We start from the raw sequence: 24,871 nt of genomic DNA, 5'->3' as shown, positions 1-24,871 counted from the left end.
AGTAATGAACACCTCTGTGTGTGCTTAAAGATTATTATTTGTGCTGCTTTCAATCTATTTTTCTAAGACTCGCCATCTGATGCCCATCTGATACGTAGCCCCTCTCTGCTGGGAGAATGAGCACAACTGATCACAAGGGAGAAGTTCAGTTCAAGAACATATGTCTCAGCAAACAGAACGTATCCTCTGCCTGACAGCTGCTCCCCTTTTCTCTGCTGCTTCATCCCCCCGCTTCTTTTGAATTAAATTCCATATTTTTAGCCCTTAAGAAGCCATGCAGGCCAGAACTGAGATTGAACTCCTTGTTCAATGTCCTTGTTTAAAATAATCAAACGCACCTTTTTGCTAAGAACTTATGTAATTAGGAAGAAGCTGGAAGAGACAAAGATGCTCTAAAGGGCTGTGTGATTAGACTCTAACTACAAATAGGTTTATCATTTTAGTTCTTCCTCCTTGACAGGTTTAATGAGGAGAAAAGCACATCTATGTCAAACTATCTTCATCGACCTATTAAAAGATGTGCAAAATCATCAAGCTCCAACTTTTGGACAATTCCCTGTTAAAGTGGAGCTTCCCCCAGATTTCACATTGAAAGGCGGGTTTGGAAAGTACAGGAAAAGCTCACAAATCAGATAAGAACTCCACTTTTCAGGAAGTCCTCGTCAGTCAGAAAGGAGATTATATTTGGAAATACTAAAATATGTCAAGGCACTGAGGTTACTTACCTTGTAGGAGGATTTATGGACCTGAGAGTAATTCGGTGCAGTACTATGTATGTACTTCTGCATATAAAAACTACATATGCAATGAAAATGGCATGATATAGTAGCTAATTACTCGGTCTGCCAAAAATTAAACCCAGCTATGGCTAACGACACACTCGGCATCAGCCAACAGTGACATCCAGCAGCTGTAGCAGGGATCCCTGTCAGTGGGCTCCAGCAAATCGCTGTATTTCTCCTTCTCAGTTTCTCTAGAATAAAGCTGGTAATGCTCTCCGGGGGTCTCAGGAGGTTTCACTCACCTACATAAGAAAAAATCTGTTAGATTCTATATCAAAGAGGTACCAAAAACCCCAAGTAAAGGTTAAGTGACTGGTTTTAATGGAAAAGTATACAGGTTATATTCTTTTACAGACGTTCATGTGGCAGACCAAAAATGATCCAGAATTTGGACTGAAGTTTTTACTTTGTTAAGGGCACTAACACATGGTGTTCTGAAATAATGACAGAAATAGTTGTAGCCATATTGCTTATCCCAGAAATTAAACCCTTCTAGAGAGAAAGACAAATGCTGGGCGTATTTTTCAGTTGATCAGACTGTGATGTCTTATGAAATATCAGAATGTTCCCAGGGGGACACAACCTGATCCAGCAAAGGGCTGAGCACCCCTTGTTGGTATAACAGGTAACTGGATTTCTAAGGCTGAAAGCAGCCTAAAGAGTGGGAAGGGAAAGGGAGGAACTAAATTGTGCATGTCTTAGGTTGCTGATATCTGCTTAAAACCAAAAGTAAGATTTACATTTGAACAAGGGGAGGGTAATTTTTTCAGAATCTGAAAAATCTGTTCATTGAGGGGAAAAAAATCTCTAAAATTTAAAAAGAGAAAAACTTAACTCTGGTCTGAATCCAGGTAGAAGATGGTGTTATTATAAGCTCTCGTATGTTTCCTAGAGGCATTGAAAGAGACAAGGAAATTTAGACACAGGGAAATGTAATTATTTGTGATTGAAACAAAATAGCAGCCAGTTCATGCATGTACTCTTCCTGTCGAATTAACATTATTCTACTGAATTAAATTATTTTCATATGCTACTGTACTTTCAGAGGTAGCCATATGTTTTTTCACATGCTGTTTCACATGCTACTTATTTTAGTCATCGGAACTTAATGACATAAAAATTGCTATCTGAGTTGACATGGTTATTCCCTCTTGATGACAGTCTTTAAGTAGGAGCATAATGTGACAGATGAGAGTGCTGAAGCTCAGTGTTTCACCCAGACTTGAAAGCAATTAAAAAAAAATATTCCTGCAAAACTTTGAAAACTATTCTATGGGGGAGCAATTTTTCTACTCTGTAATTTATTTGCTTTTCTTTCTCCCTTCATTTTTCTACACCTAGAAACGTGTATGAAAACAGGAATTTAAATCGTTCAGGAACTCATTTACTCCTGCTGTGCAGTCATCACAGGAAATCGCAACCCTCTCTTTGGTAGCAGCTCAAGATTAAGCAGCAGCATAGATCAAACAAGCGCTGGCAGATTAAACAACCCAGGATCCAAACCACCAAACTTCCTCCCAAGGCTTCATGGGTGAACCTTTGGGTTTAGCTCATTTTGAACATTTACTTAATGTTAAATTAGTCTGGTTGGGGTATAAGCATTACATCAGACCCTAAAGAATGATATGAGTTAATTCTTCAGGTGTCAAAGATACAGAGGGTTTTCCATTGCAGAAAATGGCATCTTAATAATTTGGATAATTTGCAAGAAAATGATGTCTCTTTGCTTGTGGGTTTTTGCCCCCGCTGCTTTATTATTCACTCAGAACAGTCATTCTTTACATGTGATGTCATTGTTATTTGCTATTGAAATAATTTTAATGTCACAAAAAGGATTAAGACTTCAAGGGAGGCTGAGCAATAGGAAAACCTGATCACCTAAGCAACAGAAGACCTGTTTCATGCCTCTGTGTATAATAATACCTAGCAAGGCAAAAAAACCCCGTCACCGAGAGAATGATACATTCTCTTTCTTCCCAAACAAAATGCTTTTTATGCCTTAAATGACGGGCAGAGCTGGTAGGGTCTGAATTTTTCAAGAATGCCAGGCGTAGATATTTGTTAAGCATGTCAGGCTGATAGAAAGCCATCGTGTCGTGACGAGCGGTTCAGGGGGTTTTCCAGTGCGCTCTGGACCCTTCCCCAGCGCTTATAGCCCATCTTGGCCTCTCCTCCTGGTGGGATGGTGCGTGCTGGGGTGGCCAAGGCTCCCCTGGCAGCCTCAGACCTCACTCTGCCCCCCACGTGTCATCTTGCCAACCCTCTGGTGACCCCAAATGCACAAGAACAGGCCTATGGAGGCCATTTGGGATGGCGACATTGCGCTGCCTCTGTGACCGGGCCGAGAAACTCTAAAGCTTGACATCGGTCGATGAGACACTTCTCGGAGGCACCTGGTGGCCCCGTCCCATGTCTGAGGGGACAGGCTCCGTCCCCAGCACACGCTGTTGTCCCAAAACCAGGGTTCTTTACTCAGTGCGCATCCGAATGAGCCAAATTTAGCACACAGAGATGAAATGTTGTTTATTACAGAGTTGCGCAAGTCTCAACGCTGGAATAAAGCCAGCACGCCAGCAAGAAAAGTAAAAGGTGTTAATATGAAATTGTATCACTGCTCAGGGCAGTCCTAAAGAGCCAATTGGTTACACAATTGCATATTACATTACATAATCATTTTAGTGCAGAATGAGCAACATTCAGCTGAAGGACACTTTATCCAACATGTTAAAGCAAGACTCAACTAATTGTGCAGGTTGCAAAATGTCTAAAGCTGCACCGTCAGTAGGGTCTGTAGTTTGTGAGTGTTTTGCAAGTCACTCTTTTCTTTGTTGTATGAGTAGACTGAGCTAAACCAGAAAGATTTACACATCTTTAGGTTAGCAATTGCAGACAGGATTCATTAAGTGATGACAAAAAGAGACTGGACAACACCCTCAGACACATGTAAGGAGCCACTGAAGGAGGAAAGCTGTTTTGACAACTGATCTGGCACCTGACCCCGGCAGGGGGAAAGGACTGAAATACATCAGACCATAAATCTTTAATTTAAAACAAAGTCTCTTTGAACTAATCCCTGAATGCAAACTGATACCTGTATTTACAAAAGTTAATCTAGGGGGAAGGGTAGCCGAAGAGCCAGGAATCCATATTTTAAATAGATCCATAAGGGGAGGGGGCTGTTAGAATTAGATGAATGAGACAGGTAAACTGAGGCAGGGTCGCGTGGTCTGTAAACCCTGCAGTACCAACCCCTGGGGAATGAGGGAAATTGCAGCCTGGATTTGGGGGAGATATAAGCGGGGGCTTTTTGCCCTATTCCGTGTGCCTGCCTTTAGGTAGAACACCCGGTCTTGCAAAATTGTTATTAAAATATGCTTTGCTGAGAGATCCTGCCTGGGCTTATTCTATTGGCAAGGTAATTGTTTCCTACACACACGGTGTGAACTGCAGGGTTGCCTTGTGCAGGGACAGGGGTTGGACTGGATGATCCGTGTGGGTCTATTCTGAAGAGAAGCTGCGAAATTAATGCACACTGTGATTAAGTTACAAAAGACGTACCCATCATACAAAGACATACCAATTGACATGAGACAAATGCTTTCTGACCACCTGCAAAACGAGGGGATATTTTTCAAGTTTTAGATCCTTCTGCATGACAAGAGGGAGACAGAAGATTAAGTAATAAATTGTTTAGAAGCAGAGTGCTTAGTTTATATTTAACTAATAATTAATAGATGTATTGTACGTCAGGAACTAAACAATTCTAACACCATTAACTATTTCTAACTATTTCTTAGTATAAATGTACTGTATGTCAAAATTTTCAAAAACTGTAATGCATATGTAATAATTATGTGAATATAAGCAACGCGAGAGCATCGAGTCTTCGGAGCACTGATGGAGGATGATCCCCAGAGCTCCCCAGCGCTGACAAAATAATGACACAAGTTCATTTCCCCGTTTCGCTTCCAACTCAGGGCATTCTATGACTCTCTGACGACAACGCCGGCCCGCCCCAAGCCCGAGTCAACGCCAGCCCCGCGCCCCGGGCCCCAGGGCCGCCCCCCGGCCCCGCCTCCCCCGGCCCGGCCGGCAGGAGCCGCTGCGGGCCCGCGCGGGGCGGCCATGGGCGAGGCGGAGGGCGGCTCGGCGGCCGCTGTGGAGAAGCCGCCGCTGCCCGCGGCCGGGCCGGGAGCGGCGGCTGCGGTCGCTGCCGCTGTTGCGGCCGCCGCGGCGGCAGCGGCCGGCGGCCCGGAGCCCGGCGTGCCGGCCGAGGAGGCGGTGGTGGTGTGGAGCCCCGAAGTGGAGGTTTGCCTGTTCCACGCCATGCTGGGCCACAAGCCCGTAGGTGAGAGCAGGCCGCGGGCTCGGGTAGCGGCGCTGGCCGGGGAGGAGAGCCAGGCGCTGGGCCCGGAGCGGCAGGGGCCGGGCGGGGCGAGTGTGAGGGGCCTTTCAGCCCGGGTCTGGCGGCCTCACGGGCCCGCAGCAGCCGGGAGAGGGCCCCGGGGCTTCTCCCGGTCGTGGCGGGGCCTGCGGGGAAGGAGGCGCCGTGTGCTCCGGCCTCCGGGGACACCGGGCCAGCCCTCTGTAGGAAACCATCATCTTGCCAATATAACAGGCCCCGGCACGATCTCTCGGCAAAGCATATTTTATTAACGATTTTGCAAAATCGGGTGTTCTACCTAAAGGCATGCACGGGGAATAAGGCAAAAAGCCTCTGCTTATATCCCTCCCAAATGCCTGCCAAAAATTCCCTCTCCTGTTCCCCAGGGGTTGGTACTGCGGGGTTTACAGACCCCCCGACACCTGCCTCAGTTTACCTGTCTCATTCATTTAATTCTAACAGCCCCCTCCCCTTACTGATTTATTTAAAATATGGATTCCTGGCTCTTTGGTTACCCTTCCCGCTAGCTTAACTTCTTAAACACAGTAATCAGTTTGCATTTGGGATTAGTTCGAAGAGACTTCGTTTTAATTAAGGATTCATAGTCAGATGTCTTTCAGTCCTTCCCCCCACTGGGGTCAGGTGCCAGCTCCCTAGTTTTGTAAAAACAACGTTCTTCCTTCATTGGCTCCTTACACCTCCACACTCCCTCTTGCCATCACCTTTCTTGACTCTGCTGCCTTATACTTTCCTTCAGTTGTTTATCACGCAGCTGCTCTATAAGTTCTGGCTGCAGCCCTGTGTGGAAGCATCAGTCAGGGGGGCACCCTCAGCCCCTCTCCAGAATAGTACTTGTGCCGTAGGGTGAAATGAACAGAATCGTAGAAAATATCAGCCAGGTAGGGCTGCTGAGATTGCTATGTGTCTCTCCCATACTGTATGATTTCCTTGTAATGATAGGATGCTTTTTTTAAAAATCGTGTCATGTATGTAAGTTATTAGTAGTGTTAACTGCACTGAGTTCTTCCCCCAGGTGTGAATCGCCACTTCCACATGATTTGTATCCGGGATAAATTCAGTCAGAATATTGGACGGCAGATTTCTTCCAAAGTGATTTGGGACCACCTGAGCACCATGTATGATATGCAGGCTCTTGTGAGTATAAAGGGTTGATGCAGCCACTTTCTTATTTCTTAGAATTCAGGGAGTTTGATAGGCCTAAGTCACTGGGCCTGTTACACCTTTCATGTTAGTAAGAATCGTGTTTCATTCCAGAGAGTTGATGAGGTTTTCCCTGTGTGAAAGTAGATTAGGTGGAGACAAGGAAACTTGCAGTGGCTTGTTGTTGTGTTATTTCTTCTATACTGTGTTCTGACATTGTTTATTAAAATTGCCCAAATGCTGATCCAGCAAATGTTTACATATGTAGTTGAGTGTCAAATAAGGAGGTTATACTGTGTTTGCATAAGAATTTGCCATGTCTGGGTTCCCAAAGTTACCTCAAATCATCCTGAGTCGTGATCTGAGATATCTCGACCTTAGTAATGAGTTTGACATCAGGAGCCTCTTTTTAAGAATTATTTAGCTACTAATTGCATGTAAAATAGAAGTTGAAATTGCACTTCTAAATCCAAATTAAAGTTTATACCGAAGTAATTCATAGAGATGTTTCTTTTTTTTCTAAGCACGAGTCTGAGATTCTTCCATTCCCTAATATAGAGAAGAATTTTGCTCTTCCTGATGAAATGATTCAAGAAGTGAGAGAAGGTAAGATGTGAGAGCAGCCTCTTATTCTTGGCTGCTCTACTCTCATCTCAGAACAGGTAGTTTAATAAAACTTTGAGATGGCTGTAATATTACATCAGACCATAATTTTTGCTAACATGGATCATCTGCACATTTTAATGTGGTTCATTTTGTAGCAAGATATTTTTTTAAAGAGTAAGAGCTATGGAGCTGATCAGAACTACCAAGTTCTTCTGAATCTCACTCATGACAAGCCGATATGTAGTGTCTAATCTAATAGAAATATGCAGCGGTTTGACAGAAATCTCAGGTTAAGCAGTGAAATCTGGAGTTTCAGTTTAGCTACATGTATGTTACTTAGTACTGTTACCCAAGATAGGAGCTGGGAAGCTCATCTGCCAAAAGAGTTCTTGGGATATCTTAAACTACAGTGTAATGCTTCTCAATTACTAGGTACGCTAAGCTTTACACTAAAAATTCAATATAAAGTCATAATATAGCTAAGACATTGCATTATGTTTTGCGTATTTGCATATTTCACTTTCTTCCTGTTAGTAATTTCGGTGGAACTTTTTGGCATGGGACATCATCTCATTCAGTGCTTTACGTTACACTCGTAGCATGCCTGAACTGTTAGCTGCGTTTCTCTATTGCAGTGTCATAGAACCTTTCTAAATTGCTGCCAAATGTGGCACTGAGTACTTGTTAATGTTGTGCACATGTGCTAAAGCTGCTAATCCAGAAAAAAATACATCCGGTTTTTCAAAACCATATAACCGTAGTTTAACAACCCTTTCTGTAGGAAAAGTTATGATGGAAGAAGAAGTGAAAGAGGAAATAAAAGAAGAGATGGAAACGCATACAGGTCCAGAAGAAGGTAAATTTGTAACTCTGTACTGTGTAATACGAGATTAAAAAATCACTGTAACTGAGAAATTAATGTTAAAATGTAAATCCCAAATATGGTGTATGTTGTGATTTGTATTCAGACTTAGCACATGCTCATGCCAAGAACTAGAATAATTTAAGAATGCACAAAGTAAGCACTTGCCAATATCTGATACTTCAAGAGATGTCTCCTTTGCTCCTAATTCATATATGCAGAGTTGTATAGCTTTGGAGTTTTTTGGTTTTTATATGTGCTTGACAAAACCCTGGGAGTCTGAAGTAATCGAAGGATCTCTGAAAGAAAGTCGAGTCCAGTTTTAGTGAACCTAAATACTCTGTGTCAGGATCTGCATAGTCGTGGGGCAAAATAGAGCCTATAAATCAAAAAAGATTGTAAGACTGTATGCTGAAGTGGGAGGGCAGGCAGAGCGTGGGGTTTTTATTTACATTATCTTGCTTCTTCTAAATATAAGGCTTAGTTTCCTAACACTTTGCTGTAGAACAAAGTCAAACATGAACAGCAGAGATCCTGCTATTTACCTTAACAGACCAAGCCAACTGTTAACTATATAATTTCATAATATTTATATCGCAGAATAAGTGGTGTTTTAAGATTGAGTGTAATAAAAGATCCAAAAATGTATTTTTTAAATATGTAAAATTTCACATTTTGAGTGTTCAGTTTTAAAATCAATCTATAATACCAAATGTAACGACTGTTGCCGATCATTCATTTCATAGATTGGTCCTATGTTCTGTAAATGTTCGTATTAAGTATCATTTAATTTTAAGTGCTGTTTAATTCTACTTAATGAATTTCACTTTTAGCCTGTCAAAATACATGCCTGTCTTAAAAACAAATAATAAAGCAAGACGTGCCTTTCTTACATATTTTTCCTTTAAAAGTGAAAATAATACTTAAATGGTTGTTAAATATGCTGATAATTGATTGGTTTGAAAAGTTTTATGTAATATAAAGAAATTTGGTATCACTTCTGTTTGTCTATGTGTATGACTCTGATCTGGCATCATTACTTTGATCCTATTTCAGTTTTTGCACCCTCTGGAAGTTTAGGAAAAACAACTGAAAAGCCAAGCAGCAAAGAAAAAGAGAAAACTTCATCAGATTCTGGGTCCAAAGAAGGATGTGATAAGAGGAAGCGCAGCAGAGTCACTGAGAAGGTCCTAAATGCGAACAGTAACCCCTCAAGCCCGAGTGCTGCGAAGCGACGCAGAACGTAGAGAGAAGCGATAAACTCTGCGACGTGAGGAGCGAACAGTAAAAGCAAGTAGCAGGATAGTCGCTACGTAAACTTTTTGAGGAAGGACAAAATATCTGAGCCAAGTATTTGAAGAATCTCCACGTTGGCCTTATACACACAAGACTTCTTGTCCGATTTCCCGGTGTGTTTTGTGGCCAGTGGTGGTGGCCGTGTCGGGGCGCTGGAGGAGAAACGCGGCAGCGTCATGAGTCTGTGCGTGTACAACTCTGGTGGGTGTGTTTCAAACAAGTAACAGGCTCTGCACCCGTGTAGTTCCTGAAAACAAGTGCCCAGTGAAACACAGAACCTCAGTTCATTAAAAGCATTGGTTATTTCTGTAAATTTTGGGTTGTTCTTTCTGCCTTTTGGTTTTTTTTGCTGTCTTGGACTATTACAGAACTGCTGTGGGTAATGTTGGTTGGCAGTTTTACTTACTGCAAACAGTGTTTGCATCAAATGTCTGAATTTGTTGATTCAGTAAAACTAAACTTCTTTTACATACAGATAACTTGAAGTTAAGTATTATTTCACTCTGTTTGCTGAAGGAACCTTCTTTCACCCTTAGTGACATAACGTTTTTCAATCTTAAGTCGATATACCCTAAGTGGACTGAAAATGATAATGCCCCTTGAATAATAATAAAAACCCCGGTGATGTCACATGGTTTTCTGATGGATCAGCTGAGCTGAGCATAAAACTGGAGATGTTGCTTCATCAGTTTCTAATATCATAGTACATAACAGTGGGGTTTGTACGTCTTTATTTATTTGTTTAAAGCAGTTTTAGTAGATGTTAATGGCATTTGTATTCCAAAATGTTAATTTTGTTCTACAAGTTAAGAATCTTAACTGACATTGTAATGCTTATCCTTTCTATGCTAGAAAAATAAGATTTGAAGAAGTTACTGTTTTGGTGTTGTGAGAAGATGGACCATTTAACAAACACGTGTTAAATGGTGAACAAAGTAGGCTGAAATGTTACTGAATTTGTTTCACCATATTAACTATCCGTTAATAAAAAGAAAAGTTACTTCTTTATCTGTCAGCATTGGCTTCAAGGTGAGGAACTAGGAATCTACTAGTTTTTGCTTTTATTCTAGGTACGTAGCCAAGTTCTTCTCTGTCTTGTCTGCTTCACCTGTTTTATACCAAAAATAAATTTGACTTGTTTTTATTTTACTAAATGGTATTTCTTGTGTAACTTGATTAAAATTTGGCCCAATTTATTTTGAAAGTTATTTAGGTATCTTGAGCCATTAGTGAGATTGGTCAAAAGTGCCTCCATGTTTTTGTTTGGTTGTTTTGGTTTTTATTTTGTTTGTTTTTACAAATTTCATCTGGGTCTTACGAACAACTACCCTGTTATTTCTCTAAGTTGAAGTTTTGGTTGCAGCCTTTTGGAATCTTACCTGTTTACCCTCCGAGCTCTAGAAGGTCAGAACTCTGCCCATCTGCTGGGATGGGCACTATCACCGCTTTTCCAGCATGATGCAAGTTCACTGCTTTAGGGTCTGAAATTAAAGAGCAGGACACAAACAAATTCTGAGCCAGAAGGGATGAAACGCCATGAATTTCGTGCGGTGCTCTGATGGGCCGTGCAAGAGAGCTCTGGTTCGTGGGAGAGATACTGCAGGTGCCTCAGGTCTTCTGGGTGGGTAGAAATCAAACTCTATATAACCTTATGTGAGGAAACTCCTGGTTTTATTTTCGATGTTGCAGAAAAATGTACAAGTTAATTTATTTGGTATGATCAAGGTTGTAGAAGTTGTAATAATTTACATACAGACCGATCATTGGAGCAAGTGATGAAGGATGAAGTATTGCTGTTTCTTTAAGAATTAAAATGCTGTTTACTTTGCAGTGATCTACACAGATCTTGGCCATAAAGTGCAGATTTTGTAACTTTAAAGTCTCACGGCCTTGTGGCTAAATCCTTTTCACCCATGGGCTTCTAGTCTACATTTTTTTTGCTATACCAATGAAATGCTTTTCATTGCTTAAAGTAGGAATGTGTTAACATGACATGTAGTGGTACAACCTCTCAACGCTATCCTCCAAGCAGGGAAAGTCCACTTGGCATTTCATGGTCAATCCAGCGACACAGATTTTTTATTTTCAGTACTTCATTGGTTGCAAAGTTTGATATTTGGAAAATGCAAATGCTTTAAATGACCCGAGCGCTGCAGCTCCTTACCTCCCCTTTCTAAGAGTCCTGTCTTCTTGGGAAGATTGTTCTGTTATTCGTTATCCTGTAAGAGGAATATTACTTTTTTCTATGCGTAGTGCTGTTTTTGCCGTGTGAAGAAGTTAAATACACAAGTTTTGCTGAACGCTGAAAAGCTCCCGCTCCTCCAGTAGCTTGTTTCCAGCGGCCGGGGTGGCTGTCCGTAGCCTGTCCAGGACCCCTTACTGCTGCCCAGCGCCGGGCTGGATGAAACAGCGCAGAATTACCTTTTCTCCCTTTTTTTTTTCCGCAGGGGCAAATCCCGGGGAAACGCCGGAGCCACCGGTGAATGAGAGCGGGCGGGCGCAGGGACCGCGCGGCGACACGGGCGACGGCCAATGGGAAGCGGCACCGCAGGAAGGGGGCGGGGCATTCCCCCGCGCTTCCTTTCCTTGGTTCCCCCCCGCAACGTGCGCGGGCTTTGTGCCGGGCGGGCGGGCGGCCCCGCCGCCTCTTTCGCTTTCCCTTTGGCGTCCCCTCCCGCTCCCATGGCGGCCTGGCTCGGGTTCCGGGCGGAGGAGAGCGAGGCGGAGGACGAGGCGGGTTTCTGGAGGTACGACTCCACCTGGGAGGACGACGATGAGGAAGAGGAGGAGGATGGCGGCGGCGAGCCGGAGGGAGCGGAGGCGGCAGCCGGCTCGGAGCCGGAGGATGCGGAGGAGCAGCCGGTGCGGGGCTCCCGGCAGCAGGTGGGTGGGTGCGGGGGGTCGCCCGGGGCACGGAGCAGCCTCCGAGCTGGGACGAAGCCCCTTCCCTGCCCGCCCCCGGCTCCTGCTCCGGGGCCGCTGCCCGCGGTTCTCCGGCCGTTCCGAACCGAGCAGCCGCGGCGGTGCCGGGCGCGGCGCCGCCGCCCGCGGGGGTCTGGGACACTTGGGTGTGTGCTGGGTCCCCCTCCCCGGGCCGATCGCTTCGTCGGTGTGTTCGGGCCCCTTCTCTATCTTCGTTTATCATCAGGAACGGGAGTAGCTTAAAATACTTACAGCAAGTCCAAGGGGGTTTTTTTCGTCCTGACATTATTAGCATATAATTTTATTCTCGTCTTGATGGAGCAAATCAAAGAGAGGAGTCAGCCCTAGGAGTGGCGAAGGCAGATGTGCAACTTTACGACCTCTTTAATTACGCTGCCGTGAGCTGGGTTTTCATATTTGTTTTCTTTTTTTTCCCCACCATCCCCTGTAATCTGGGTACTTCATCCCACAAACACAAGTTCTGTGTTCTATATGGCACCCGCCTGTTCACCACATTCTGACGGCCAGTGGATTTGACATTATGACACTGATGCTCTTCAGCAACATTTACTTTTAAGTTTTTTCTTGCTATCTTTATCTTTGCACGGCGGCCTTTTGGTCTCTTCCATGCCACCAATAGAAAGCCATCACATAACATCTGCTCGCTTTTGAAAGTGAGCTGTAACTTTTAATTTCTTTTAGGCCTGTTTTCTTCTAGGGACCATATTATAAAGCACCTCTGAAAACAAAAAAAAAGATGCACTGATCTGCAGGTAAGTGTGTGAAATTCCAGTGAATGAGGCAGCGCTGCAAAATGTGAACACTTGTCCCTGGTGCTTTAAAATAATGTTGTTTTGAAATAAAAGGAGCTTGTTAGCCTTATCTGAGGTTCTTACCTTTACCATCTGTTTCTGTGTTTGATGTGGAGTGTCAATAATTTGTTCTACAGCATTGCTTTGGCAAATGCAGAACTGTTTTTCAGTCTTTCCTGGGTCACTCAAGGCACTACAGTCCTTTAATGTAACTCCTCCCCTTTCAGGGAAAGGGAAACTGATCTTCCCTTCAGTTTCATTTCAGTAACCTGTCCATATTCTTAGAATATAAATAGGCAGATAAAGCTTTCTAATTAATATACTTTTAAAGGAGTTTCATAACGTAATGATTTTAAGGTTGATATTAAAATAACCTCCCTTAAAAAAAACCCCAACACATTCCGTGCAACATAGTGTTCCAAGCACTCATGATATCCTACAGAAATACACGCTCTCTACTCTGTGAACAAAAATCAAGGTTTAAATATAGCAGATGGACGTGCTGACGTGCATCTCCACATCTCCTCCTGGAGTTCACTGCAGGAGCGGAGTCGCCGTCGCTGTGCGTGTCGCTCTGTGAAAGGGCACAAGTGTTTTGGGTGGAATACCTGTAATATTTGTACCTCAAGGAAGGGGCAGGGATTTCCTCTGAAGGGATTTGCACTGTTTGAGGGCACACTGGAAATCTTTTGTGCGTGGCTGGAGTGCTGGTTTTGTTCACAAGTTTTAATGCCTCTAGAACATCCAGATTATTCTTTTCAAATGTGTTTATTCTTCAGATATTTTTTTTTCCTTAGAGCAACTTCCAGATTGTGACAACTGTAAAATCAAGGACTGTTTTTTCACTCCAGCAAGTGGACTCTTCAAACTTTGCCTTACCAGGGAGGATGTTGTCCATGGCCCCTGGAATATTGTTCTGCATCTTTAAAGAGGAGTTCTTCCTTCAGCGTTGAGTGTGTAGTCACTTTTGTCTGACAGTGCCTGAAAAAATATTAAGGGGAGCAAGAATGAATACAAAAAGAAACAGTAAATCTTCTGTTATTCATTTATGCCTTTACAACCAGCCAAAGGCATGAGTCAGTTTCCAAAACTGGTTCCTACTTCTGCTTCTGTTACACTAATTCTCACTCTTCTCCCCTCAGCCTGGATGGTATACTTTATGGCTGAAGCTGCCAAGGTTTTTATTCAATACTGAGGTTAGAGTTTTTTTCATTTTTATTTTCACTATGCACTTGCAAAACCAACCTAAAATTCTTCTTGTATCTTTGCATCTCACCTGTGTCTCTGCAAATACTCCGTGTTCACGGTTTGAAATCCCTGCAGGTGTGTCTTTGCAGCTCTTTTGTGTTTCAGTGCTTTTAGCTTCTAAGAGCGAATGTTGACGATCTCGGGGTTTGTGCTCACTGCTGTAACACGTGGGGTTTGTGTCGTGCTGCTCAGAGCTGTGTTTTAGTAACAAGCCCGCTAGTTCTGCCTTCTCCTAATTCTCCATCAACAAAAGGATTTGGGCACTTTTCTAGGATTCTGTTGTCTTTTTCGTTCCTTTATCTTGTTCGCAATCTGCACCTTCTCTTTCAGTTGCAGCTGTTTTCCAGTTTTCAGCCAAATATTGCTCATATTACCCCCTCTTGCCTTTGCTCTCTGCTTTCCTGATGCATGTTCTGATGGATGCGTCGCGGCTCTGCAGGGAGAAGCCCACTGAGGTCAACTATCAGCATCATGAGAAATAGGGAGGTTTGATTTACCTGTGCAAGTTTAGTTTGCCTTTCTAACCTGGGAAGAAAGGGAAGGTTCTGTTTCTGTGTGGCTTAAATAGAGATTATAGAGACCTAGGAACAACCTCTGCTTGGAGAGAGCGCTGGGTTTTGTTCTCTTTGCTTCCCCGTGTTGTGCTCTCCAATGCTGTGCTCCAGAATACCTTAATTTTTTGGATCTGGCTTCTTTCTAGAGAAGCCTTACAGCCCCTGGCACCACCTCATTGCATCTGTCTCTGTATCTACGCTTACTCTTCAGCAAACCAGTTCTTTTTCAGAATTGGAGCCAGTCTTCCGTTAGCCTGTCCCACCCGACTGCCTTGAAGGATTTTGTCTGAGAACCTTAAGCATCAAGAATATCTGGAAATTGATTCTTCTGTAATTGGGAGCAAAATTTTCATTAATATCATGTGTTATCTGTGGAGTTCAAAAGTTCTAGTCAAAATAATCGATGAATTTCAAAGTGTGAAATCCCAGTCTCTGCTTACACCTTGAACAAAAGAATAATATTGATCTGCTCTGGCTGAACATATTTCTTAGTCTTGTGTTTGCAGTGACTTATTATTTTTTTTCCCCCCAAATGTTAGCTGTGTACCACAGTTTTTTGGAGTCCTGTGCATTTCTGCGGTCTGGTAGATTCTGGGTTTGTACACCAGCACTTGAATTTCTAATCCCCCATGGGCTGTGGCTGTGGGAGGTTCTGCCACCTGTGTTGGTCTGTGTTGTCATGTATAAAATGGAAATCTTTTCCAAGGTGTACAAGCATTATTTTAGGTCATCACAAGTTATCACATTAAAAAAGAAAACCACCAACTTGAACTTTGTTTAATTCCTCTCACCAAAGTGTGGGGGAATCGTAATGTATAAATGTATATTTTAAATGCAATTTAAAAAATTGTGCATTGATGACCTCCCTCTGTGGATCAAGGTTTGAGCTCCCAAATGCTGTGGATGTTGCATGAATTTGAAGTATTAACAATCAACAGGGCAGCTGAATGTATGACTTCGCCACTACACGGTGTTACAAAATCTAATCCAGTTCCTGCCTTAATAATTAATGAATCAGTGATAGGTGTTCACTGGACGGTCATTTAGGTTTTTTTATTTTTCTCTGGGCAGGTCAGGTTAGGAAGTACAAAATTAAGTTAAAAAATAACTTAGATTATTTTTTGCTTCTTTCTTCTGCGTTTCATAAAATGCTTATTTTGCATGAGTCTGCACATCTGACCCGTTTCACAGAGACCTTGTTCTCGCTGTGAGTTGATATTAAATGCTATAACTGCACTGAGCTTCGCACCAGGTGGGACCTTTTATTCCTGAGCAGTCTGGGTCGTTTTGGTGGTTCTGCCTTGACGCTTCAGGGCACTTCTAAGCGCTTTCAAGGTTTGGGCCAAGACGGTTCAGCACTCGGCAAGATTGAACCTGTGTTGCTTGTGAAGTGTAACAAAATCTCTTATTGAAGTAATCCACTGTAAAAAAAAAAAAAAAAAAAAAAAACAAAAAAACCCCCAAAAACAACAAACAAACAAAAAAAAACCAAAAAAAACCAAAAAAAAACCCCAAAAAAACACAGTTAAAATGCATTTTAAATTAAGTCATACTTGCAACTTTTATTTTCACAAAGTTCAGAGGAAGAAATGGGGCTGTTCTTTGTGACTTCTCTCTAAATGCTACATTTGGAAGGAATCTAGCAAGTCTGTGTAGTGAAGAGAACCTGACACCCAGTTTTCAGGTGGACGTGGCACCACAGGTTTTTCTATATAGCTATTTGAATTGTGAATGAAGTGAATTCAGCTGTAACTAGGTAAATCTGTCACTTGGCAACTGGTACGGGCCATGTGAGTCACTGCTGTGGGTATTCTCATTTACTATATTTCTTTTTAATCCTATTAGTGAAGTCCTGTTTCAAACTGTTTCCAACTAAATGCCTTTTATTTGTAGGAGAAAAGATCAAACTCGTCACCACTGTCTCAGAGGGGTTTTCAGATAGGTTTGACATAAAGTTTGGTTACTTGGAGAGATGAGTGATAATGAAGATGATGATTGGAATGGAAGGCCAGTAAAATAAGTATCTCATGTGGCTCTATTATTGTCCACTAGATCAGCACGATGCTAAATCAGCAAGGCTGCTCTCAAGCATAAGGTGAAGAAAAAGAAAAGTTTATTTCAATAATGTCTACAGGGAATGAGAATCCTGAATTTGAGGGATATTTCTACATCTTGAATTCTACAATTTTAGTCTGATCTCTATCTTGACTAAGGCATATAGTGACTCAGAGAGAGAGAGAGACAGGGCTTAGATTGTCTTGTTTTAAAACCTTTGAGTTATGGAAGAAAATTACATTCTACTATTCAGGATTTCCAGCTAGTTCTGACCGTTTCTGTAGGAAAACCCAACGGGGATTAACGAGAAGTATAAAACACAAAGACCTTGATTAATAGGAAAGAAAAAGAAATGTTTTGGTTCGAACTTCTCTTGAAGTTGTTTTCAGGAATGCGGAGAGCTAACTGCAGTAACCAAGTGGCTGGGTTTGGGATGCTGGGAGTGCAGGGCCAGGGGAACGCGTGTGAGAGATGCTGAATCCCATCAGTGGTTTGGTTTTGTTTGTTTGTTGTTCAGAAGACAACTTTATTCTGGATCTCTGATGTGTCTCTTTTTTTTTTCTAGTTCTCAGGCAGGCGCAACTGGAACGCAGCAAGAGACTTGCAGAGATACAGGCACCGTTACCCGGTACGGACTAAATATGATGCAGACGCTCTTGTGGCTCTTCCTCGTCGTCTGCCAAGCTTAGAAACACTTTCTAGATTTGAGAGCACCCTTTTGTCTTTACATTGGCAGGCTCAGAACCTCTAAGGGATTCATTTGTGAGGGGAAAGGGGTGAATGTGCATGCGGGTGCGTCATAAACAAGCTGTTACTTCCCAAAAACGCGTTTCAAGGATTTGGCTTGAAATGTTTAGGAAACGTGGGGGGAAGCAAGAAGTGTTGAAGTGAATGCTGCCTTTTGGAAGATTCCTGTATATTCATTTCTTGTTCTCATCGCCAGGGTCTGATAGAATCAGAAAATGAGGAGGAAGAAGAGATGTGGAACTTGAGCTTTTATAAAAATGAGATTAGTTTTCTGCCCCAGGGTGAGTACCTTGTGTGATGACTGAATTGGTAAAAGAGTAGCTTGATCCATGTGGGACAATTACTAAAACCAAACAAACAAAACCCACCACCAAACCAAACAAAACCACCAAGAATTTCCATTTAAAAATGTCCTTGCTCCTGCTGTATGTTAGTTTGGTGCTAGAAAACTAAGATTTTTTTTTTCTTTTTTTTTTTTTTTTTTCTGGCCTAGCAGGATGGTTGTTGAGTTAGAGAAGTTAATGCCTGTGTGCGAACACCTGATTCTGAATAATGAGCCACCCTGGGTGACTGGCTGATTTTTGTTTGGTGTCATTTCTTCTTACCTGACTTTTTTTCTTTTCAGGTTTGCATATTGAAACTCTGCTTGAATCTTGGTGGGACAACTATGAAGTTCTGGAAGAAAACCATTCTTACATACAGTGGTAAACTGCCTGCATGAATAGAGTAGTTCTATAGTTGTATTATCCTGGGAAGAAGTGCAGCTGTGGCAGTAGATCTCAGTCATGATCGGTCTTACAGCACAGAATAAAGTATTAGTGCAATGAGAGAGATGCAGATAAGCAAAGTATGTTGTTATCCCTGGTGTAGACAGTGCTTTTATGGGAGGGATTTATTTGTCATATAGTAAACTACTTCTGTGCCCATAAGGGTGTGAGGTCTCCAAGAGATGCCTGTGATATCATAATTTTTGGAATCTTTTTTAGTTTTAACAAAACGGGTACCCTGGGCTGGATGTCATCTTTGCTCATCTGGGCTGAAAATTTCTTCCCCTTCAGGCTTTTCCCTTTACGCGAACATGGGATGAACTGGCGTGCCAAACCGCTCACGTGTCAAGAAATCCAGGTATTTAAAGCTTTTGTGGTTTTTTTGAGATCTGAACAATGTTAGGATTTTCCCTAAATGCCTTGTATTTGAAGTCTTTTTTTTTTTTTTTTTTTTTACATTGCTTCTTTGGTGCCCTAGTGTTAACAGAGCTCACTCAGGCACTGTTAAGCATTTGTCTGTCTTGTGTCTGCCAGCAGCTACACCAGCAAATGAAATGCTTAGTAATATAATTCACCTTGTATACTTCAGGTGCCACTTAAACTGGTTCAGGTAATTAGGAAGATGCACCTTGTGCTCCTTGGTCTGTCTTGTTTTCAGGCCTTTAAGAAGTCCCAGGAAGTTATGCAAAGGTTTATACGTGCTTATCAGCTCATGCTGAGATTTTATGGGATCAATCTGATCAACGAGGAAACTGGAGAGCTGAAGAGAGCAGAGAATTGGGCTGAACGATTTCAAAACCTGAACCGGTGAGTGTCTGTCTGTGCTGCTGGTCATTGACTACAGCAAGATGTGCCTTTGAGAAGGAAAAAAAAAAAGTCAAAGTCAAGAAAATCCTCAGACATTGAGGAACGGAGGGTTTTGTTGGTAAAAAAGTAAGCTAGCTAAACTATTTTTAACTCAGCGCAGCTTCTGACTGTAGGTCATCACTTTCTCTGTCACTTTACAGTGACAAGTATAATAATTAAACCAGCCGAGACTGGTTTTGTTTTGTATGTGGTGCAGCTGTTACCAGCAGGCATTGCTCGTGTCGGTCTCCTAAAATATCAAATACAGACCTGAAGATGTTAATATTTGCTCTAGCAGAGCTTGTGTTTAAAACCATATTTTAAGCAGGAATCACTGAAACACTTTCACAGGTAGCTGAATTGCCTCTGTAGTGCTCTGTTAAACTACAAAATAGGAGTGTTTCCATAACCTTCCATGATTGCCTATTGAATCCTTGGTTGAAAAGCCCTCTGCAAATTGATGTTAATGTTTTTATATTATTGCACATCGTATCGTGGAGAGAGTGATGACCCTTCATATTCTAGTACCCGAATGGTATTAACAATGGCTCTAAAAGGACTGAGCATAGTCACAAAAGAAAAAACAACTTGAAAACTGTCAAGTATAAAAAGCAAAAAAAAGCAAAAAAAAAAAAGCTGTGTCTTGCTTAATCCCTCAGTCATTAATTTCTGGCAGCATGCTTACATGCCTGTGTTCTTATATTTTTCTACAAGCTTACCATGCAGGGTCACTGTCAGGGAGGGGATATTGGGCTGCAGGGACTCGTGTGTCTGACCCGGTCTGGTGCCTGGTATCTACTGGTGGGTGATGCAGAAAGCCAGAACCTTCCCAAGCACTTGAGACAGTTAATCCAAGCAGTCCAAGAAGGGCTAGGAAGGTATTACTAAGGGGAGACAGCAGCAGTAGGTGCTTTAAAAGTAACTCTGCTTATACTCCTGTCTGCATTGTCAAAGTGTCCTTAGTAGATCCCAGTCAATAATGCACAAAACGTTTTGCAGGTACCCTGGGGTTTTGTTGTGACTTTCATCTTGTAAGACTCACTTAACAACTTTGCTTATCTGTTTATTTCAGGTTTAGCCACAACAATTTGCGGATTACGCGCATCCTGAAGTGCCTGGGAGAGATGGGATATGAACACTACCAAGTGCACTTGGTAAAGTTTTTCCTAACAGAAACTCTTGTTAAGGAGACGTTACCGAACGTCAAGAGAAGTGCCTTGGATTATTTCCTGTTCACCGTCAGAAGCAAAAAGAAGAGAAGAGAACTCGTCTACTACGCTTGGCAACACTACAAACCCCGAGGCAGCTTCGTGTGGGGACCGCACGAAAAACTCTCCAAGTACAGACCTCGCTCCGCCAAGTCACAGCTGCACCAAAAGGCAGGAGATAAACAGGAACCTTCAGCTAAAAACTGCGATGATTCTGTGGAAGAGGATCAGAACCAGCCTCTAGAAGAAGAACAGAAAGCTGGAGATGCTGCGGGCTTGCAGCCTAAAGCGAACGATGAAGATGTAAAAGAGAAGTTAAGTGAATGCGTTTCGAAGGGAGGGGATGGTGAAGAGGAGAAAGAGGCTTCACGTACCCAGCAAGAGGAGAAGGATTTAAACAGCGCGACTGAAGAAGTGCAAGATACGGCAGAGAACGATTGCACAAAGGAGAGCAAGAAGAGAAAACTGGATGTGACTATGGCAGATGCTATAAAGACTGGGCCATCGAAAAGCCCTACTGATATTGAAAATATTTCCCGTAATCTGGGAGAATGTGCAATTGATGCAGAAACCCCTTCCTCAGGTCCACTCTTACAAGCAGGAGAGGACCAGGAACCGCTGAAAGAAGACGATGCGAACACCAAAGACTCAGCAGTGCCGGAGACCACTGATGCGGCTGTGAAACGGAGGAAAGTTGATAAAAGAACATCGAGAAGCAAAACATACAACTTGGCCATAAACCTGAACATGGGGCCCTCTGCCTCGAGTGCCAAGTTAAATCCATCTGTTGTGAATACTGAGGCTGAAAAAGAAAACGTCGGTGAGAAAAACTCAACAGTGGAAGCGACAAGCAAGAAGGGTGGTGGTGATGCAGATGGTGGGGCTGTGGGACCCCCGCTTGGTTCCAGGCTCCCCGAGACCAGCAGGACTTCTCCGGTGAGTGATGGCTTGGAATCGAGTGGAGATCAAGACGCAGCAAGGAGTGATGAGCACCACAACAGCACGGAAAAGGGCGAGAGGGAGGGAGGTGGGGCAGAGCAGCATAAAAAGGCAGAAAATGCAAATGGCAAAGGGCAAGCAGAAGTCACGGGCAAGAAACGGGTTCCAGAGAGTCTTGAGCAGAGCGCGGCACCCACTTGTCCTGAAGAAGACAGCGCTGAGGTTGCACCACAAAGACCTGGAAGCCCTGAGCGTGTGGCAGGACCTGAGGAGGAGCAGGTGGGGGCAGAGTGAGCTCCAGCCAGCGGAGGTGACACTGCCCGGAGCCGGCCGTCGCGGTTCACATAGCAGAAGTACACAGAAAAATAAACTTCCTTTGGGCTGATCCAGTCTAGACCTTGACTGACTTTCACACTTCCACGCTTTTTTTAATCATCTGTAGTAACTTCACTGAGATGCAGCCCTTGGTCACCCTAAAGAGGAAGACTCAATTTTGTCATCTCCATGGACAGGCTGTGTCCTGTCCGGTTTTTATCTGATGTTCAGGGCTATCTTGGAGTAACAGGGATTTTTGCACTTTGCTTTGGTTCTGGTATGTCTCTTCTTAAAGAGAGGATGAAAACAAATCTGTTTCCATGTTTGAACTAGTCAAATATTTATTTAATACTAATTTTTAATGTAAAGCAGCATGACCTAATTTGCCAGGCCTTTCTATTACCATGTAACGTTTCTCTGTTATTTTGAAAGGCTCTACCTTCCCAGGAGATTTACTTCTGGCAAAGATGCTGTGTGTCTGCTTCCTAGGGCATAAATTGTGGTGTTTGCCTGAAAGAGAGATGAGTATCTGCACTTCACATCATGTAAGAGCATAGTTGCCTCTCCTCCTATAAAGCAAGTAGGTTTGACTTTAAACTGGGATAAAATGCATAGTCAACCATATCTCTGACCAGTATGAACCTTCGTGTACAGATACTGGTTTTTAGGATGCAAAGTGCTGAGTAACTTGTTCCATTTATCCCCCACGGAAGTCGCTTTTTAAATTTGTTAGAATTCAGAATATGAATTGTTTACTGGTTTCTAAGAGTAAAATCTTCAGGCTTTGCAGAAAGCTTAGAGCTCTTCCTCCCCAGGTTTTTCCACCACTTTCAGACCCTTGATAGTCTTCCACGGATATTTATATCCACTACTGGTTCGAAGGCTTTCCTTCCTTCCTCAACTGCCAAAATAGAACAAGTATTTGTCATTGCACTTTTTTGGACTCTGCTGTGAATTTGTATTTGCCACAGGACTCTCTTTTCTGCAGCCCCATTGCGTGAAGTTACAGATGTCACATTTATTTACATGTGTCAGATGCTTCCTAGTTAGGGCAGGATTGTTTTCCCATTAATGATCAGCATGTCAGGCAGTGGGGGCACGTTCGAGTGCAACATGTCTGGAAACCACTGGGCTTTGTGGGGCAGCTAATTGAAACTTTAATTGGAGGGATGTGCTTGTCTGGTTCATTTATTTACAGCCCTCAAGAATTTACCTTCAGAGCTTGCCAGCCATTTGCCTGACCTCCCTGTTAGCTATTCTGCCCGACTTACACAGTATTCAACCAAGTCTGAAGGAGCGTTAAACAATTTAGCACTTTCACTGCTAGAGATTTACAACAGAGGGCCCGTTTCATGGAGCGGAGGAAACCGTTTCCAACAGCCAGAAGGTCTGGACTTGCTGTTTGCTCGGATTGTTTGCTTTATTTTGGGGGTTTTTAGGTGCTGTTTGTTTTGTGTAGGAGATGGCTGGATGCTTGGCCGCCTTGACAGAGAGCAGATGCAGTAGCCTGTGCAATGTTAATGGTTTTCCTCTCTCTGCTACAGCTCTGAAACTTCGTCTTTCAAGGAATTTGATCAGTGATTTGCCTTCCCAGACTGTAGGTCCTGATCCAGCATGCCACATACATGTGTGTGGGAATAAAAGTCTGCAAGCTTAACATCTAATGTTCATGATGGTCACATATGTGCTGGAAAAAAAGGCTTAAATGTTTTTTAAATAGTTCTTTTTTTTTCTTATGAACAAATGGAGTTAAATAGCCAATAATAACAGGCTTAATGGCAGATATAAATACTTGAAGATATTGACTTGAAAATTCTTTCATAAAAGATTCATAAGAAATCATTAATCCTGGCTTTTGTACAGATTCATAGTAATTTTCTTATTTAATGAAGTTTTCATTGTGAATACGCGCTCAGTTGGGGCATAGATCTTGTTACGGTGATGTGTGATTTGGTTTTGTGTTAATGGGATTTCACTGTGAGTCTTGGTCTGGAGTGCTCAAACCAAACTATTCCCCACCACGATCAGGTGTAGAGTCTGAGCTGTAGGTGTTCGCCGTGAGTTCATAGGATGTTTTCCAGCACTCAGACCTGCATCACAGTCTGTTACATTTATGTCACCTATTAAAGCATGACTTCAATGCATACCCATTTCCACTTATGTTTTTTTCACCTTGGAGGTCAGGATGTGACCACGTATCTGTTCCATCACCACCACCCCCCCTGCCGCCACCTGCTGTTGCTTGGGCAGCTCCAAAGAGCGGGTCCATGGGGCTGCCCAGCCTTCCCAAGCTGAGCTCTGCTGGGCTGCCCATGAGCCAAACCTGCTGCTTGTTCCACATGGAGGTGGTGACCAAGCCTTCTTCCACCGCTGTCAAATGTGGCCAGTGAATGTTTGTGGGGAAAAGACACCTCCCCACATGCTTCTTGTTAAATGATGGCCTCTGAAATGATTCAAGATACCCCATCTTGGCTCCATGCCACCATCCATCAAGTGTGTTGTGATGTGATGCTCTGCAGAGCAAACAGCGACTTTGCCTTGAGCAGCTCTCAGGGTTTATGGCAGGAGTGCAGCTGCCCAGCCTGTCTATGGGGGCTTGAGTCTAGAGGGCGTTTTCCTTCAGGACACAAGCACAGGGGTGTCCTTGTGGTAATAACTTCTCTAAGTCCCTTCAGCTGTGCTCCCTCTGCCTGAGGACGTGGAAGGAGAGGAGGACCAGTAGGACCCGTCCTCTTGGTCTGTGGGTGGGCTTGAAGGCGAATGCTCCCAGGGCTCTTCCGTCACTGGTCACAAGCAGGTTCTGCTCACAGCAGCTCTCCAAGCCCTGCATTGCCATGGGAAACGTGTGGTCGAGGAATTTGGATCTGCTCTGCCGCCTCTGTTTGGATCTGCTTTGCCGTCTCTCTTGCCACCCGTTGGCATCGGTGCGAGGGAGGAGGTACAAGCGCTGTGCAAAGCGGTTCATGCGACTGCGCTGCTCCCCCTCTGTGGTTTTTGTGGCGTCTAATAAAACATTCAGTTTACTTTGAGGCCATCTAAATGCAAACAGACACACACTCCCTTTCTGCCCCCAGCTGCCTGTTCCACGAAATCTCGTAGGGACTTAGCGAATCTTTGAGCCCTTTATCCCTCTGTCAGGGTTGGTGGAACCTTGGCTGCTGGGGAGCTGGGCAGGCACACACTGTGTGCTCAGATGAACCTCCCACTGTAAGGATGCCAAACTGAAACCTGGCATTTCTTTTTTTTTTTTTTTTTCCCCCAAACTTTGCTTTTTCCACTTCTGCTCTCCTCCTGCTAACCAAATGAGCTGCATCATTTCAATTCCAATGAACCTCTCCACTGTTCCTCACCAAGCCCTGCTTTGGAT

At 43.3% G+C, this 24,871-nt stretch overlaps 2 protein-coding genes across 3 annotated transcripts; both read left to right on the top strand.

Moving 5' to 3' along the window:
• Positions 1-4,907: 4,907 nt before the first annotated feature.
• MRGBP (MRG domain binding protein) lies at positions 4,908-10,223 on the top strand. Its single transcript, XM_065645726.1, has 5 exons — positions 4,908-5,130; positions 6,200-6,321; positions 6,852-6,933; positions 7,715-7,789; positions 8,852-10,223. The coding sequence occupies exons 1-5, from the start codon at positions 4,908-4,910 to the stop codon at positions 9,040-9,042; spliced, it is 693 nt and encodes a 230-aa protein (XP_065501798.1). The 3' UTR covers positions 9,043-10,223.
• A 1,470-nt stretch (positions 10,224-11,693) lies between these two features.
• Positions 11,694-23,621, top strand: OGFR (opioid growth factor receptor). 2 transcript variants are annotated; one of them, XM_065645744.1, is made up of 8 exons: positions 11,694-11,974; positions 13,968-14,021; positions 17,248-17,310; positions 17,626-17,710; positions 18,055-18,133; positions 18,488-18,554; positions 18,855-19,003; positions 20,115-23,621. In XM_065645744.1, the coding sequence occupies exons 1-8, from the start codon at positions 11,774-11,776 to the stop codon at positions 21,481-21,483; spliced, it is 2,067 nt and encodes a 688-aa protein (XP_065501816.1). In that variant the 5' UTR covers positions 11,694-11,773; the 3' UTR covers positions 21,484-23,621. The 2 variants fall into 2 exon arrangements, with proteins under 2 accessions (XP_065501816.1, XP_065501817.1); XM_065645745.1 differs by lacking the exon at positions 13,968-14,021.
• The last annotated feature ends 1,250 nt before the right edge of the window (positions 23,622-24,871 follow it).

This window comes from Caloenas nicobarica, chromosome 15 (genome assembly GCF_036013445.1).
Source record: "Caloenas nicobarica isolate bCalNic1 chromosome 15, bCalNic1.hap1, whole genome shotgun sequence".
Classification (NCBI taxonomy): domain Eukaryota; kingdom Metazoa; phylum Chordata; class Aves; order Columbiformes; family Columbidae; genus Caloenas; species Caloenas nicobarica.
Note: the sequence above shows the minus strand (reverse complement) of the source record. Positions and strands in the feature narration are given on the sequence as shown.

Bases quoted from the DNA above. Each gene is read 5' to 3' on its own strand.
- MRGBP (XM_065645726.1), top strand. From the start codon at position 4,908: ATGGGCGAGGCGGAGGGCGGCTCGGCGGCCGCTGTGGAGAAGCCGCCG. The intron at 6,322-6,851 runs GTGAGTATAAAG...TTTTTTTCTAAG, and splicing joins TGTATGATATGCAGGCTCTT to CACGAGTCTGAGATTCTTCC. The intron at 7,790-8,851 runs GTAAATTTGTAA...ATCCTATTTCAG, and splicing joins GCATACAGGTCCAGAAGAAG to TTTTTGCACCCTCTGGAAGT.
- OGFR (XM_065645744.1), top strand. From the start codon at position 11,774: ATGGCGGCCTGGCTCGGGTTCCGGGCGGAGGAGAGCGAGGCGGAGGAC. The intron at 11,975-13,967 runs GTGGGTGGGTGC...TTCTCCCCTCAG, and splicing joins TGCGGGGCTCCCGGCAGCAG to CCTGGATGGTATACTTTATG. The intron at 18,134-18,487 runs GTAAACTGCCTG...CTTCCCCTTCAG, and splicing joins AACCATTCTTACATACAGTG to GCTTTTCCCTTTACGCGAAC.